The 18,232-nt window shown below is 43.8% G+C and overlaps 2 protein-coding genes across 3 annotated transcripts in view; both read left to right on the top strand.

The window, feature by feature from the left end:
• Positions 1 to 5,888, top strand: part of TSGA13 (testis specific 13) — a gene marked incomplete at both ends in the record, with an annotated part of 42,798 nt that extends 36,910 nt beyond the window's left edge. The window contains 3 exons of the mRNA XM_084230644.1: positions 392 to 528; positions 1,101 to 1,228; positions 5,686 to 5,888. Coding sequence (XP_084086770.1) covers positions 392 to 528; positions 1,101 to 1,228; positions 5,686 to 5,888 — 468 coding nt within the window. The remainder of the gene's footprint in view (positions 1 to 391; positions 529 to 1,100; positions 1,229 to 5,685) is intronic.
• A 364-nt stretch (positions 5,889 to 6,252) lies between these two features.
• The window catches only part of COPG2 (COPI coat complex subunit gamma 2), a gene marked incomplete at both ends in the record, with an annotated part of 91,551 nt that continues 79,571 nt past the window's right edge, over positions 6,253 to 18,232 (top strand). Inside the window, 4 exons of one of the 2 annotated variants that reach the window (XM_084229600.1) lie at positions 6,253 to 6,319; positions 7,453 to 7,505; positions 8,163 to 8,243; positions 11,001 to 11,072. In XM_084229600.1, the coding sequence (XP_084085726.1) occupies positions 6,283 to 6,319; positions 7,453 to 7,505; positions 8,163 to 8,243; positions 11,001 to 11,072 (243 nt within the window). The remainder of the gene's footprint in view (positions 6,320 to 7,452; positions 7,506 to 8,162; positions 8,244 to 11,000; positions 11,073 to 18,232) is intronic. The other variant, XM_084229599.1, reaches the window with a different exon arrangement.

Genomic DNA, 18,232 nt, shown 5'->3' with positions numbered 1-18,232 from the left:
GAAATGGAAAATGGATGAGACAGCTATCTCCAAGAAAGGAAGGTAGCATCCCGTGGATCCATTTCCCAATTTATTTTCAAATGTTTGGTTCTCTCAGCAATTCTCTGAATTCTTCTCAAAATTGGGTAAATTCCCCTGCCATTCACTTCAGTGGGCCAATGGACAAATTCAACCACCTAGGAAAGTAACCGAGGTTTGGACAAGACATCTGACAATGAAGTGGCAAATAGCCATGCAGGGAATGAATAGTTTCCTCTTCTTTTGATTTTTGAGTCCCTACTCTTTGATGGGCTTTGCTGCATCAATTTTGGGTCTTTAGAGCGTAGGCCAACCTTCAAGTCCCTAGGGATTCAGTGTACTCCCTCACTTGCTCTTCTTCCTTCTGCTACAGGAAAATTATCATCATCCCATCAAGAATTTCTGCCTACCTCTGATGCCCCATAAAAAAAGGTTAAAGGCTGGGCTTAAACCTGTCTTCCTTGTGACACTGCAGGAGGATTCTACATCCAAACAGGAACAATGGTATAGGTGAAGTCCTGGCTCTTGTACTATTTTTTCTTCCTACCTTTTCCTTATTCATGTTGCCATCTCTTTTCAATGATTTAACAAACACTCTTTGGTTGTAGGGAATGTATACCACTGTATAGTAAGAAACGGCTTCCCTACGTGACCTCAACCTTATTTACTCCCAAAAGAAAAACAGTAATGCAAAACTGTGGGTTTTCACTGACATTGACTTTCAAGAGAAGTACCCAAAAATCCATGCTTTATGGAACCAGCCATATACTTTTTTCTCTTAGAGTGTGTTAAGGACTGTGTTATAGGAGTAGTGTGCTATGGATTTTTATTGGATGTTAGCTATAGCAAGAGCCTCTGTTTCGGAGATTGGAGAGGAGATTCTGGCATTCCTTCAAAGGTGTGCAATGCTAGGTTCTAGAAGCATCCCTGGCCATTGAGTAATACTCCCACTTTGTACCAGTGTACACTTTGTACCCTCAAGCATTATCTCCTCTTCCCCGAGATCTGAGATGTAACTGACTTCTGATTAGTTCCATTAAAGCCCTGTCCTACGATCTACTTAATGAACTTTCTTTGTTAAGGTTTTCCACTAGCAAAGATTTCAGGAGTGAAGGGAAGTACTCTAAGCTCTACGCTTTGAGGAAACAGAAAAAAATGTACCCTCACCTCAACTTTGCTCCAGTCTTCAAGAGAGACATGAGGAAAGATGGTAAGCACTTCTCTTGCACAGCAGTGGCGGGTAGGACTGATATGCAGGCAGGAGGGACAAACTATGGGGAGGAGAGACAAGGGCAACTTGGCATCTCCCATGGTTGTTCTGGAGATGAGTCTTCCTTATAGCATAAAAGCTTAACACCCATGGAGGCCCAAGCAGTACTGAACTTTTAGTCCTGTTTAAATCCTAAAATTTCAAGAAAGTTCTAGCAGTGTTTTCCCCAAATAATATCACTTACCATTTTAATCATTTTTGCCATATCAATGTCTTATTTGCCCTACTGTTTACTTAATCTTTTCCTTTGATCTTGTCCTAAATACTATTTCCTTGGTATCAAGGGTTTGATATACTAATTGTTTTTTCTGACATTTAATCAAATTAATATATATATTTTTAATATTCATATATCACCTAAAACAACCCAATGGTAGGCATATCACACCTTGAGGAAAACTGTTCTAGAAGGACCAAAGTCTATGTATGTCAGAAGTCACAAAGTCTCTTTGGGGGGGAGGCAGGACATGATGTAGAAGGGATTTGGGATAAGGTTGTATGGAAGAGGGCACAGTGGGATGCTTCTCAAAAATTATCATTTTTAAAAACTTATGTTGGACACTTTTGAGCAAAAATAATAGCATTTTCAGTGTTTGAGGCAGATGGGCCAGGTCACAACAGGTCTTATGTATTACATAAAAAAGGGCTTTCATCCTGCAGGCAGTTGGGACCCACTGAAAGATTTCAGATCACTGAATACACATTTGTGAATTAGAATTATGAATGATTTGGTCCCCAGACCAGTTTATGGTCTCAAGATAAGGTTCATTTTTCCTATGGGATTTTTATAGCCAAGCAATTTCTGAATCTTCCCAAAGTATACTTACCAGTTCTACAAGTCCAGCCTAGTGATTGCTTCATACCTTTGCCAGCCATCCTCAATCGAAACACCAGTTCCCAAGGTGTGAGCTCACAGTGTACCCTCCTCACACCCACCTACTGCCTCTCTGAACTCCTGTATCCAGCTAAAATCAAGTGCTGATGTTAAAACTTCATAGTTGTGGAGAAAGGCTCAAGAACAGCAGTGAGCACTTTATCTTGCCTTAAAAAGGGCTCCTTTTAAGGCTCAACTTCAAACCCAGCCTTGGTTTCTACAAGCTTCCCAGCAGGCCCCCAGAATTTCGCGCATTCTTGGAAATCTTTTGACTAGCTGTTATAGGGCAGCCCCGATATTGAACGGGTTGCCTGGCTGTGGGTCCTCACCCGCGTGCTTACAAGGGACTTATGAATACTCCACTACAGCACACACAAAAGGTTAATAAAAGGTTTATTTACAAGGGACAAGGAAATAAGGAAAATGTACAACTCAGGGAGAAAATAGGGAAATAAAGTCTTTAATGTGTCCTACCTGATCCGCAGACCTGGAAGCCCAAAGTCACTCTCCGAGCTGGCCGGAAGCTGTGAGCTGGTGGAGAGTCAAAATGGGGGATCCCCTCCAAGCCCAGTGTCAGGCTTTATACCACACCTGGCTGCTTAACCCCACCCTCAGGTCCCAGCCACCTTTCCTTTGGTGGTGATGGGATTTGGAGTTCCCAGTGTCTTTGGCTTTGGCCTGGGCTGGGGGTGGAGTCCACAAAGCCTGTATGGAATTAGCTTTAGGACAGCCTTTTCCCCCTAACATTACCAACATGCTCACTACCTAGGTTTCCAATATCCTTAACCCAAAGAAGGGGAAGAGGATCTTTTCCTTCTCCAAAGCCTGTTTATTTACAGCTCCAGAATAAATAAGTAGGAACTTCCATTCCCTTCAAGGTAAACTCCACCTGAAAATGAAGTTTGATCTTCGCAAGCCAGATAAAACAAATATAATAGTTAATAATAAAGTCAGAGTTAAATCTTTAGTGATGCCATACATAGGGTATCAACAGGTCAATTTAAATCCATATAGGGGGAAAGACTTTCCCTAGAATTCAGTGTCAATTAGAACTTCCCTAATATTTCAAGGTTAATACCTGTTAAGGATACACCCAAGGCACATTTTTTTAAACAGAACACTTAATATCTTAGTCAGCAACAGTCATTAAATTCATGGTGAATTTACAGTTTCCAGACAAGAAGAATCAGTGGATACTTACTTTTACCAATGTATCTAAAGGGCGTGTTATGGGCTTTTCCTAAACAAAGATAGGATCTGCAGTGAACTTGAAACAATGTCATTGTTGTCCTTTTGGAGTCTGTGGGTTTGGCTTGGGGGTCCTTGGGTGAAAGGTTCGGCTCGGTAAAGAAAAGGAGAGCCAGGCTACATTTCTGGCAGGGAAAGTTTATTGCACCCCGGGCGGACCTCACACACCCAAGGTGGGGGTCAGTGAAGCCGCGCACGTTGTCAGGGGGAAGCAGGGTTTTATAGGGTAAGGAGGGGTCAGGTGGGAAGTTGGGTTCGTGGGGCAGGTAGAGGTTCTTTGTCTGAAGAGACTTCGTAGGGGGAGGGAGGAGGCTCATTGTCTGAGTCCTCCAGGCAGGTATCCGCATTCCTGCCCCCCAGGTGGGCTTCCTGGCAGGCTTTTGCATTCAGGCCTCCTGCAAGGACCTTTCACTGGGTTCACCTGGGAAAGATTTCACCAGAGCTTCCCTTTCAGCGGCAAGCAGCGAGTTTGTCCACGAGACAGAGATGGTCGTTATATTTAAAAGGCATATTTATTAGGAAAAGGGACAAAAAAGTAAAGTACACTTGCTTACATACAAGCAGGCAGGAAGAGCTGCCCCAGAAGGGACAGGTTTGCTAAGAGAGGCCTGCGTGGTTGCAGGCGGGTAGCCTTGACCAGTCACAGGCAGGCAGGAAGGCTATTGCCCTGCAGAGGGAAAGAGTTGGTGAAAAGAGGTAACTTCATAGCCACAGGTGGGCAGACGGAGTGCTGCCGGAGCCTCTGCAGAGACTGAACTGATATAGTCTTCTTCTGTTTGGGAGGGGTCACTCCTTGTGAGTCGTCAGTTGGTTGCTAATTTTGTATAACTATATGGAATCTGAAAGGGACCGGAGATTCTACAATGGGCTCAATCTCCATATCTTTACCTTTGGGGTCTGTTGGGCTCAATCTCCATATCTTTACCCTTGGGCCGGTCCTCTAGACAGCAGTCAGAGACCTGCTTGGATGTTAATGCTTTGTAATCTAGGTGTCCACGCCTCAGGATACTAGTTTCCCCAACTGTGGGGATGGTTATGCTAATCTCTTCTACCCCCACCTCCTTGTGAGCCAGGTTTCTGGTCTTCACCTCCTTTTCAGTTTTTTTCTTTTCCTCCATCATCATTTCAGGCAAAAGAGATTGCTAGCCAACCCTCCTTTGCCCTGTTTACAGGGCATCGAAATAAGAAAGATTACATGGAGATTGGTTTGGAGGGGGCTCATGAAGGCTGGTTAGGAGACAAATATTAGCACCTGAGCTAAGGTGACAGCAGTAGGGCAAAGGAAACAGATTCTAGGGAGACTTACATGGCCTCACACAGCCAAGAAGTGGGGAGGGACGGAAGTAAGAAGATTCCACAATGGCAGCTTCCAAAGAACAGGCTGAGGGAATCTGGATAAAGTGAGGACAGAAAACAGTTTCTTCGTTATGTAACAGGGCAGCCCCGATATAAAACGGGTTCCCTGGCTGTGGGTCCTCACCTGTGCGCTTAAAAGGAACTTATGAATACTCCACTGCAGGCACACACAAAAGGTTCATAAAAGGTTTATTTACAAGGGAAGGGGAAATGAGAAAATGTATAACTCAGGGAGAAAATAGGGAAATAAAGTCTTAAATGTGTCCTACCTGACCCACCGACCTGGAAACCCAATGGCACTCTGAGAGCTGCCAGAGAGCCGGAGCTAGCGGAGAGCCAAAAGAGGCCCCCTAAGACCCACGTGTCTGGTTTTATACCCAACCTGGCTGCTTAACTCCACCCTCAGGTCCCAGCCACCTTCCCTTTGGTGGTGATGGGATTTGGAGTTCCCAGTGTCTTGATGGCTTTGGTCTGGAGTCGGGGTGGAGTCCACAAAGCCTGTGTGGAATTAGCTCAGGACATCATTTCCCTTAACAGTTACACTCAGACAAGAGAACTGGACACCATCATACACTTTAGGAAAAGGCTGAAAGGAAGGGAACATACAAGTGAACAGCCTTTTCCTTGTAAGTTACACGAGTGTCAACATGTTACAGGTGGAATCACGTGAAAGAGGAGGTTGCTATAGACATAGCTCTAAACTGCCAGTAAGTTTCAAGAGTTTGGCTTTTGACAAAGGGAAGGAATCCAAAATTACAAAGCAGTTTGGGAATGGGGGCCGGGGCTCCAAAATCTACCCTCAGGTCAGTTTTCTGGCCCCCTGGACCACCCTGTTACACCTCCAAGTAGGTCTTTAGGCCTCACACTGTCTCTCTAGACCCTCTGGGATTCAGTCACCAACGTGCCCTGTTTCTGTCAGTTTCCAGGAGGACGGAGAGTGACAAGCCGGCCCCCAAGGGGTGGGAACCCCTAACTCTCTCCTCGCTGCAGGAAGAGGCCCCCACCAGGCCGGCGCCCGGGGAGAGCGCCTTCCGCCACGGCCGGGCCCCGCAGTGGAGCGTGAGGAAAGCCACTGCCTTTGAGGACACCCTTCAGGCCTCCGCCTCGGTCTCCAGGGCCTGAGGGCCCCGCCGCAGTCGCCTCCGGGGCGCGCCAGCCAAATAAAGCCACATTGTGCCTGCCCCGGGCGTGGGTGCCGGTCGGGGGCGGGCGGGGGGTGGGGGGCGGCCGGGCCGACCGCGGCGGGGACCCGGGGTCGCAGGGTCGGCCCGCAGCTCCGGGGCGCCCCGCCCGCCCCGCGTCCGAGCCGCCGGGGGAGGAGCGGGGGGCGTGGCCGCGCCCCCGGGGGGCCGGGGCGGCCGCCGCGGCCGGGAGGGCGGGCCTTCCCCCCGAGTGACGGGGCGGCGGCCCAACCGGCGCCGGGGCGCGGGGCCGGCCTTCCTGCCGCCTCTTCCGCTCGCCGGCCGCGGCGCCTGGGACGGTTGCGGTGGGTCTGGGCGCTGGGAAGTCGTCCAAGATGATTAAAAAATTCGACAAGAAGGACGAGGAGTCTGGTACGCGCGGGGCTTCTGACGCCCACCCTCAGCCGCGGGGCCCCCTCCCGCCCGCCGCCACCTGCTTCGGGGACTGCGGGCCCGGGGGCGTGGGCGCCGGTGTGCCCGGGGCCGGCGCTGCGGCCCGCCCCTCCCTCCGCCCCGCGCCTGCCGGGGCCGGCCCCTGGCCCCTCCCCCCGGGCCGAGCCGCCCCTCGGGTCGCGCGCGCCCGCGCGCCGCCTCGGGCCGGCCCCGCCCCCGCCCCGCCCCGCCCCGCCCCCGCCCCCGCCCCCTCCCCCTCCCCACCCGCTGGCGGCGCGGCCCCTCAGCAGCCCCCGCCGGGCTCGCCGGGGTGGGCTGCCCGCGCAGGAGGCGCGCCCGCGGCAGGTGGCGGAGGGCGGGGGCGCGCGGCGAGGCGGGGGCGCCGGGCGCGCTAGGCCCAGAGCGGGTCGGGGGCGCCGGGACAGCGCGTGTAGGAGCCCCGGGGTCTGCCCGGGGGGGCCTGGGCTCTGGCCGGTTCCCGGGGCCCGAGCCCGCCCCTTGCAGGGCCCTAGCTCGGTTAACCCTCGGGCATCCGACAGCGCGTGCCCGGCTGACACCCAGCTTTGGTCCAGAGCAGGTGGAGACGATGCCAAGAGACCTTAAAACAAAATTTCTCCATGTTTCATCGCTGCTCTCACAAGGTGTGGTAGGGGGTTGGCTTAGCGAACCTCCACGGCGCCTCCCAGCTTGGTGATTCTCTGCTAAGTTGTGAGTTTCTGCCTCTTAGGAAATGTTAGAAACACATCAGGTAGTGATTGCCTTTATGGAAATCCAAAAGGCCCTGCCATGATCGTCTTATTCTTCGTTCTGTGGACACGACAGATGATGCTTGTAACATGTAAAGGGGGGCAGGGGACGAAGACACTCATTTAGGACCGGGTTCCTGCAAAACTGAAGTCCAGGATCTTACAGGGTCTTAGACTCTGACAGCGCTGGTGCCAGAATCAAAATGGTTTGGTTCAACTGACAGGGATTTTAGTGATGATTATCACTGTGATAGCCAAGGGGTTCCCTCACTTAGGATTTGCCCAGCATTCAGTACCCTTCTGTGCCAAGTCAATAAATTTGTGTAGGCCTCTACTTTAAAGGACATTTTTTGTTTTATAATGTAGGTAGTGGCTCCAATCCCTTTCGGCATCTGGAGAAGAGCGCTGTCTTACAGGAGGTATGGCTTGGAAGTATATTGTGTTCTCTCTTCCATTTTAGAAGGTAGGCAGAGAGCCCCTGAGATGATGTGGTCCAAAGTAAGAATTAAGGAATGGAACTGAGTTCAGAAATCATAGGCTTGAGGGGAAAGGAAGAGGGGTTACTTATAGGAGAGTCTAGAGTTCACAGAAATGCAAAAATGCACAGGCTCGGTCACGTTGAAAATTTTAAATAAAATGCCAAGAGAGGTGTATAGTACAAGGCTATTGAAGACAGTTATAGATATTAAGCTTCTTGTATTCCAGTGATGTAGATGAATATTGTGATGCTTAACAGATAAAGCCCATGAAGTTGAAGTTGAAACTCTAAGTTGCTAACACTATTTGGATATTTTGATTAAGTAATTTTCATATTTATTTTATGAAAATTATTTTATATATTAAAGTCAATTTTCCGTAATCTATGTTAGACAAGGTAGGCATAAGCAAATGAGTTAGAGTATAGATTAGGAAATCACGGCCACATCTATTAATTTATATACCATATTAAGTTGAAACTATAAGTTGCTAACACTCTTTGGATACTTTATAGATTAAAGTCAGTTTTCCATAATCTATGTTAGACAAGGTAGAAAATACTTAAACATTATGTAGAACAGTGTCTTTTGTTTCCATAGGCTCGTTTATTCAATGAAACACCCATCAACCCGAGAAGATGTTTGCATATTCTTACAAAGATTCTTTACTTACTGAACCAGGTAAATTGTTTTGATTTTCCTCAGATTATATATCCTGGATAAGACAGACATAACATTCAGCGAAGTACTTCCTGGAAAATACAATTATATTTTTAGTTCACTTAATTTTAAAAGCTACTATGTTTGATTAACACAATGATATGTAAAACTTCTTGAGGACATGGACCATGACATGTACTTTGTTTTCATTCCTGAGTACTAAACCAGCTAAGCACATAGGAGATGCTCAGCACTGATTTGAATTTAAGAAGTATTAGTTATATGTTCATAGATTTGTTCAAAGGTCTTTATGTCCTTCCAAAAATATAAAGTCTTCGATAAATTCCAGATAGATATTATTTTACCCTTTTGGTGCCTGTGTAGGGGAATGAACAATATAAGTGTGCAGCCTTGATTTTGATATTTAAGTTTTATATTTATTATCCCTACTCTACTATTACTGATGATAACGATTCTGGCCGTTATTGTTTTGTGCCTTTTTGTCCTTTTGTATAAACAGGATTATACACCTGTTTTATAAAGTTGTAATTATTAAATGAGATAATGCATGTGAAGCTTACAGCGTTGGACACATAGTCAGCATTCAGGAATTGCTTTCATTCGGCCATTCAGTAAATATTTCTTACACACCTGCTATATTGTAGGTGCTGGATATATAGCAGACAAACCCAACAAAGCTATTTGTCCTAAGGGAACATAAATTCTGTTTGCTAATTTTATCTTGTGGAGTTTTTGTTTTGCTTCAGACTACAAAATCTTATGAAATGTTTCAGGCCTTAGAAATGTGATTTTGTATTTTAGATTCACATGCAATCAAACACACACATGCACACCACCTGGTTTATAGATGGTGCTAAGAAAACTGTGGTTTACAGTTTGAATTTTTCCGGGATATTTGCTTTTTACTATGTTTCATAACTGAGCACATCATCCAGAGATTTACAGACTTTTGTAGTTTGCAACTAGAGACTGAGCAACAAGTGCTTACTTGTAAAAGAGATATGTCAGTTCACAACATGATATCCTTTTGTGGCAGCATATTAGAAACATTTATGGCAAAGTTAGTTTGATTCAACTTTTCATAGCACCCACTGTGTCAAATTGACTAAATCCATTATATGAGTAGAGTTTATAGAAATTGAAGTTGGTGTGGAGTATATTGGGCAACACCTCGGTGATGGGCAACTCATGCTGATGTATTTCATTATCTTGATAAGGAAATTACCAGCACAGTCTGATAAATAAACATAGTCAGCTACATAAACATGTTTGGGAACCTTAGTTTTATCTTTCCTACCATTTGGTAGAGCTTTGTGGAAAAATGCTTTTTAAGATTCCCACCAGACTTGATATAGCTGTGTTTTCTGGATTTCGAGTCAAAGAATGAGGACTACGTTTATCAGTATGACTGAAAAGTATATGGACTTCTATGTATTCAGTAAATATTTGTGAAAGAGCAAAATCTCTTGCTGATTAACAAATTGGATACTCTGATTAAAGTGACTGAAAAATCTTTTTATCCTCATGACAAATAGATTGAAGACCAGCTATATTCTATGTGAAATCTGAGTCTCTGAAAAGTGATTGATATATAAGGTTGCTTTTAATGAAGAAATTATTAAAAAAATGGTAATGTTCCAAGTAGCCTGTTAGGAATATTTGCGGTGTTTAGATATTAGTGAAACGGGTTACCTAATACATTGCTAATCAAAAAAACATGGTTACCAGATTAGTAGCATTCACATCACTAAGAACTGGTGAGAATTGCATAATGTCCCCAGGCTTCCTCCCAGAACCACTGAATCAGAATCTGCATTTTGGCAAGTTCTGCAGATTGATTTGTTAAGCATATTAAAATTCTGGTCCAAAGCATGGTTTTTAGGGACGTGAGCCAGTATTTTGAGATCTCCTAGCAGCCCTTTAAGCCTTACTTTATGTGACTAATGTGGTTCCTGCCCTTTTTGCTTGGTCCCTTTTTTGCTATTTTTTTTTTTTAAGATTCCTAATAATTATTGTTTTTTTAAAGATCTATCCATTTATGCATACAATTGCTGGGGCACAGGTCAGAGATGCTGGGGCAGTGAGAGGACTCACCAGAGACATTGTGGGGAGCAGAACAGGCAGAATGACTGAAACACACTGCTGAGGGGAGCAGCGGGTGAGACAGGAGAGGTCTGCCTCACCAATTGGGTTTCTCTCTGGCCGGCCGGGGATCGAACTCGTGCTGCAGAGGCTGTGGATTGCTCCATAATGTGATGCTTAACCCCTTGCGCCAGCAGGGAGGCCCCCCTAATGATTAATTCTTTACAGTTAGATGTTTATTACATTCCTGTGACATGGCATGCTTTGTGCTGGGCACTGGGCTATGGAAATGTATAAGGTATGATCTCTATATTAGTCAGCATAGCAATAATATTCTGATCACTTGCTATTATTTTCTACCTTCTTGTAAATCACAGTTCTTCAGGGAAATTAAAATAGTTTATGCTAAAAGGCTAGAGAACATTCTACACTTGATCTTAGCCAAAAGGCCGAGAAGCTGTGGGGTAGAGGACATTCTAGACCTGTTGTAGCTTGGTGTGTGATTTTAACTTATTTAAAATAAGAGACAGCTAAATAGCTATGCCATTTTATAAATTAAAAGTCAGAAAAATAATGAAGAGACAAAATGTTTACAGAGAGTGCTAAAATTTTTTTGCAAAAATAAAGAAAAAATCATTAAGGTGACTTTAAGAAATTGTTTTCAATTTTATTTAGGGTGAACACTTTGGAACTACAGAAGCCACAGAAGCCTTCTTTGCAATGACTCGATTGTTTCAATCTAATGATGTAAGTCTTTTTCTTTTTCTTTTTCTAATTCTTTCAGGCTGAGAAGGCTACTTTTTCTGATTTTCCTGGAGGTACCTAGTGTGTTCTAAATTAAGGAAGGTTGCTTCGAAAGTTTAAAATTACTTGTCTTCATAAAGTTTATAAATACTCATTAAAGAACACGTGAAAATGTGTCATATAGAGCTGTTCACCCACAGATCTATCATGCAGTCATAAAAATTGTTAATATCCAGTTTCCGGTGTGACATTCACTGCAAGGATGCACTAGTGTAGAAGTGTGTGGACATCGCTACGACGTCCCTACGTTCCTGGTCAAGTTTCTGGTAGCCCTGGACTTGCTGTTGGTCAGCAGGGCAGCAGTTGAGCAGAAGAGCCTGGTGCAGAGTGCAGAAGAGCACATGGGGCAGGGAGAAAGCAGAGTGTGGACCCGCTGAAGCCGCCAGCACCTCTGCATCTGGTTCTCATTACCATAGACCACCCCGACTTTCAGAGCATAACCACTGCTGCCGTACTGCTGTCTTCCAAATGTGGCACATATTTCTCTTTCATCCAGCTCTAAGTCATAGCCATGTAGGGAAGGGGACTCTGGAATATAGATTTTCCAGCTTTCTGTTAGCATAAATTGACAAAATCTTGAAGTTCTTTTGATATATATTGCATATCATCACAGGTCATGCTCTGTGCCTGGTGCCCAAGATATTCTGGGGTTTGAGTCTGATGATATGTCTAGATAATGACAGGTTTCAGGAGTAGGTCTTTGGGAATATCAGCAGTCCCCCTGTAAGGCCGCTGTTTCTGGATGCCACATTTTCAGTCAGCTGGCGATTAATACCCTCAGCTAGGGAGGTAGGACTGCTTTCACTTGCAAAGGAGATGTGGAGGAGTTTAGGTGTTCACAACTCAGCTTCAGCAGACTCTCCCATTTTCTCCCATTCCAGTTTTCAGGGCCCTGCTCCTTCTCAATCAGGACCCCAACTTTAACATAAGATAACCTGCAAGAATCTAAATTGAATTTGCATTTAATTCAACCATCTACAGGATATGCTTTTCAGAACTCTCAGCCTTGTGTCCATATGACTTAAGACTTTCTACTAAGGCATTTTGGGGATTACTAGTTCCTCACCCTGGATCTTCACTTGTGAGTTTATTTTCTTTACCAAGTTCTCCAGTGCACTTTGCTGTAACAAACTAGTCCAGATACAACTCATTTTTACTGAAATGTTCTATAGCAGCAAGTGCTTGGTTACCTAAAGCCATACCTTCTACAGGTCCTTGGTTATACTTGTCTATAAAGGATAATTTAAGTATTTTGTCACTGCATGCCATGAATTGCCAGTGTCCATTTACCACTGGAAATGATAATTAATGCCTTTTATCAGGTCAACTAAGCAACTACTCATTCCTATCCTCAAAGTCCTGTTTTCCTTTCATTACTCCCTAAACCGAAAATTGTGGGTTCAATCAGGGAAGCAAAACTACTATGTTATTATAGAATTATTTATGAAAGGAAATAGACTACGAAGATAGTCTGCTAGCTAGTGGGAGCAGAGAGGAACTGTTATAAAAGTCATGGGAGACTGTCTCCTCGTGGCTGTGAATTTGTGGCCTGTGTCTGGTGGTGGACCTGCGGTCACAGCTGTTCAGAGATTGAGGTCATGGTATGGGGAGGAGGTGCAGAGCAGGGAAGACACAGAAGGAGGACAGACGTCTAGCACAGAGGTTGATTTAAGAAAAGAAGGCATGGAACAGTTTTTAGGAAATAGATTAGGGAAATACAGGATTATTGGACAGGATGAATAACTCCTTGAAGTTAGTGGTAATAGATTTAAAGTAAGCCAGGTAGAAAGGAGAATGTTATTTTTTTCTTCTAGCTACAGGTTGTTTGGTTAGGAGGCAAGAAAGAATAGGGACTGAGGGCCTCCCCGGTGGCATAGCGGTTGAGTGCTGGGTTGTGAAGCTGCCTGCAGCCTCTGCAGCGCCAGTTCGATCCCCAGCCGCCAGGCGAGGGTCCCACATGGCACGCAGACCTCTCCTGCCACCCACTCCTCCTCTCAGCAGTGTACTTCGTCAGTCTGCCTGTTCTGTTCCCTGCTCTGGCTTTGGTGAATTCTCTCACCCTCCAGTGCTTCTGACTGTACCCAGTGCTTGTATAAACGAATAAATAAATAAATAAATCTTTAAAAAAAAATAGGGACTGATTGCCACAATTGAAAGGTTGATAGGATCAATAGATCAAAGGTTGATAGGATCATGATGGCGTAAAGAAGATGTTGGAGCCAGGAGTGATGATTGGCGAGTAGAAGATTTGTAAATAAACTTGCAGCAGGGATACTGTTATTGATACAGGTTGTGACAATGGAAGTGGGAAGTCGCAGTAGGAAGAGAGGGTTATTGGAGTAGGAGAGGTCAAGGAATGGAGTAGGAGAGGTCAGAGTTTTAGGAATATTGTGTGTAGATATTAAAATCACTGATAATTATTTGGGGATACTATTAGAGATAGTGTTTTTCTGAAATAAGGGGAATAACCTGGGGTCTATATGTGCAGTCATAATGTTGGCAGGTGGTACAGTCTAAAGCAGTTTCTTAGGGAAAGAAAGCAATGTAGTGAAAGAGATTGGAACAGCGATCCTGAAAAGGCAGATGAGGATCAGCTTGGACAGCTTTCCTGCCTCTTGGTCTGGGGGTATGAACGTTGTAGGAGAGAAAACAGTCACCCCTGGAGAAGACCACAGGGGCGTCCTCAGTGGAGAGCCAGGCTTCAGTTAGAGAAAAGACGGGAACACTCAGCGGAAAGTTTAAGGATATTAGAGCTTTTGCTGATCAAAGTGCCAGAGAACAGAAAGGAGGGATTTGGAATTTGCAGAAGGACGAAGATGGAATCAGATTAGGTGTCACCCACTGCATGGCAGTAAGTGTCCAAGTGAGTAATGACCAGGATTTATAGATCATGGACACAAACATGTAATACATACAGCTACTTCAGGGTTTTTGTAGTGACCGAAGAAGTAGCTGTATATATTACATGTTTGTATTCATAATCTATACTCAGTATTTTTGTGTTTTAAGATATAAATGACAACATCATCATGTTGTTTCACGGTTTAAAACAATCTGTTTTTGAGATCTGTGCACTTGCTACAGTACTTTATTCAGTTTCACTGCTGTGGAATCACAGTGTGTGCATATATAATATTCCCATTATTTATTCATTCTCCCATTGGTAGATATGAGTTCCTTCTACTTATTTGCTATTACAAATGATAGTTCATGTAATGTTTATGTATGTGTCTTCTTGTGCACTTAGTGAGAAATTTTCTGGGGAAAATACCTGCAAGTGAAATTTCTAGATAATACTAGTTATTTGATCTTGTCAAAATGGTCTTTAGGTGGATTGTACCAGTTTACGGAGACATAGCTCCAAATCCTTTGCCTATTCTTAATAATTTATTATCAAACCTAAATATTTGCCATTTGGAAGACTGTTAAATGGCATGTGTTTGTGGTTTTAATTTGCATTGTGATGATCACTGCTGAAATTGAAAACCTTTTCATATGTTTAATGGCCATTTTACTTTCCTCTTCTGTGAATTGTTCGTAGTCTTTGCTTGTTTATGCTCCTTCTTCGGATTTGTGGGTTTTAAATTGATTTAGTCTTTTTGTGAAAATAAGCTTTATTGAGCATAAATACATGACAGATTTTAAGGGTACAATTGAGTAAGTTTTGACCAGTGTCTATAGTCATGGAACCACCACCAGAGCCATGATAGAGAAATTTTACCTCTTCCCAGAATGTGCCTGCACTGTCCTTAGTGATCCTCTCCTCCTCCAACCCTTAGCATCTGGCAGTCATTGATCTGCTTTCTAACAACAGAGCTTTGCATTTTCTAGATTTTCATTTAAATTTAATCTTTCAGTACATAGTCTTTTATGATTTGTATGTCTTACTTCTTTCACTTAGTTTATAGCTTTGGGGTTGACCCAAGTTTATGTGTGTGGCAGTAGTTTGTTCATTGTTATTGCTGAGTAGTATTCCATAGTATGGAGAGTGTCTGTTTATCCTTTCAGAAGTTAGTGGATAATTGAGTTGTCTCCATCTATGGAAACACAGCTGTTAAAAATATTCCATATGGGCCTCCCCGGTGGTGCAGCAGTTGAGCGCTGGGCTACGAAGCTGTGCATGGCCTCTGCAGCGCCGGTTCGATCCCCAGCTGCTCCCTGGCTGCTCCCCGGTCGCTGGAGGAGGGTCCCACATGGCGCGCAGACCTCTCCTGCCAACCGCTGCTTCCCTTAGCAGTGTACTTCAGTCCTCTGCCCGCTCTGCTCCCCGCTCTGGCTCTGGTGAATTCTCTCACCCTCCCGCGCTTCTGAGTGTACCCAGTGCTTGTATAAATAAACAAATAAATGAATAAATAAATCTTTAAAAAAAAAAATTCCGTACAAGGATTTGTATGGGCCTGTGTTTTCTTTCTTTCTTTTTTTTTTTGTTAATATATGGAAGTGTCATGTTTTGATTTACGTTTCCTTAATGATGAAAGTATTAAGAATACATTAAACAAATATGTGGTTATATTTCATCTGTATATCTTTTTTTTTTTTAAGATTTATTTATTTATACAAGAACAGGGGTACAGGCCAGATGCATAGGAGGGTGAAAGGATTCACCAGAGATAGAGTGGGGAGCAGAACAGGCAGACTGACGAAATACACTGCTGAGGGGAGCAGCAGGCGAGACAGGAGAGGTCTGCTTCGCCATGTGGGATTCTCGCTGGCCCGCCGGGATCAAACCCGTGCTGCAGAGGCTGTGGACAGCTTTACAGTGTGTTGCTCAACCACCTGCGTCACCAGGGAGACCCTCATCTGTATATCTTATTGCTATACTGTCTGTTCAAATCTTTTACTTTTTTTAAAGTCAGATTGTCTTTTCTTCCCCCTCTGTTGTAAATGTTATGTTTCTGGATACAAGCTTTTTATTCAAATAGGTAGTTTGGAATATCTCCTCCCAGTCTGTGGCTTGCCTTTTCATTTAATTACCACATTTTTTCTATTTTAAAAATTAGCATGTTGTGAATTATGACAAATACATATAGTAGTAGTACCACCTGTGCAATCGAGATTTAGGAAGTTTCCATCACTCCAGAAAATGCCCTCATGCCTTTTCGTATTATCTTTTCCTCCCAGCCTCAGCCTGCGGCAGCCATAGATGTCTTTTCTTTACTTATAGTTTTGCCTTTCCAGGAAAAAATGGTATCCTTGCTGTGTGAAGCCTTCAGATCTTATCAGCCAGCTAGCACAATGCATTCTGAGATTTGCCCAGGCCATTGTTTGTATCAGTAGTTTACACCTTTTTATTTCATTGAGAATTCCATTGTATGGCTAGACCTCAGTTTATTTATCTGTTCACCAGGTGAAGGATATTTGGTTTGTTGCCAGTTTTGTGTATTTCTAAATAGAGTTACTATAAACATTTATGTACAAATTTTTGAGCATATCAATAGCTATTATTTCCCTTGGGTAAATACCTTAGAGTGGGATTGCTGGATCCTGATAGATGTGTGTTTATTTAACATTGTAGGAAACAACATCACTTCCTAAGTGACTGTCCAGTCCCTGGCTGCACTGTATGGATGGTCTAGTTGCTTGGGATGCTCCTGGAACAATACCAGCACTTAGGATTATCTTTTCTTGGTTTCTAATTTTTGCCATTTTAGAAGATATGTAGTGGTATCCTTTGTACATTTATTATGCGCGTTCCTAATTGCTAATGATCTCAGACATCTTTTCATGTGCTTTTTACCGTTCATATGTATTCCGTGATGAGAGATCTCTTCATATATTTTGCTCATTCTTTTTTTTAAAGATTTATTTTACTTATACAAGAGCCAGGGTACAGGCCAGATGTGCAGGGGGGTGAGAGGATTCACCAGAGACAGAGCGGGGAACAGAACAGGCAGACTGATGAAATACACTGCTGAGGGGCGCCGTGGGCGAGACAAGAGAGGTCTGCTATGCCATGTGGGTATCTCTGTAGCCAGCGGGGATTGTATTTTGATGTGAATCATAGACATCTTTGCCTAATTCAGGATCACAAAGATTTTCCCTTGTGCTGTTTTTTTCTTGAAATTTTGTAGTTCTTATTTCTTATAATTACTTTACGATTGTCGATCTCAAAAAGGCAATCAGGTAGTAAAGCCACAGGCTGAAGAAATGGGCAGAGAGAATGTATTCATGAGGATGCCAAACACAGCTCCTCTCCTTCCAACACTGTCCTATCGGAAGATACTGTCCCTGACCAATCTTTGGTGGTGTAAGTATTCCAGATTTGAGCTATTCTAGTGTCTTATTTCAATTGACCCTTCCCTGATGACATGTCACACGGAGCATCTTTATATGTGGACACCATCTGCATGGGATAGCTGTTCATTGGCCCAACTTTTGATCAGGTTATTTTTCTATGTTTTGAGTTCTAAGGGTTTTTAAAATATATTTTGGAGAACAATTGTTTATCAACTATGTGCCCTGTGAATATTTTCTCCCAGTCTGTGACTTTTCTCCTCATCCTTTTGATACTGTTTTATACGGAGCAGAAATTTAACATTTTATCTATTTCTCTATTTATTTCTCTATTTATTTATTTATTTATTTATTTATTTTATAGTTCTCTACTTTTTTTTTTTTTAAAGATTTATTTATTTGTTTATGCAAGCACTGGGGTACAGTCAGAAGAACGGGAGGGTGAGAGAATTCACCAGAGCCAGAGTGGGGAACAGAACAGACAGACTGACGAAGTATACTGCTGAGGGGAGCAGCGGGCGCCAGGAGAGGTCTGAGCGCCATGTGGGACCCTCGCAGGTTGCCAGGGATCGAACCGGTGCTGCAGAGGCTGCGGGCAGCTTAGCAACCCAGCGCTCAACCGTTGCACCACCAGGGAGGCCCAAATTTAACATTTTAAAGTCCAGTTTTAACTTTTTTATTTTATGTCTCATGCCTTTGGTGTTATATCTAAAATGTGATCTGCATACCCAGTGTCATCTAGATTTTCTCTTATGCTATCTTCTAGCAGTTTTATAGTTTGCATTTTACATTTAGTTTTATGGTCCATTTTGAGTTAATTTTTGTGCAAGGTGCAAGGTCTTTCTGCTGCATATGGATGTTCGGTTGTT

The sequence above is a fragment of the Talpa europaea genome, assembly GCF_964194135.1.
Source record: "Talpa europaea genome assembly, chromosome: 3".
Lineage (NCBI taxonomy): Eukaryota > Metazoa > Chordata > Mammalia > Eulipotyphla > Talpidae > Talpa > Talpa europaea.
Note: the sequence above shows the minus strand (reverse complement) of the source record. Positions and strands in the feature narration are given on the sequence as shown.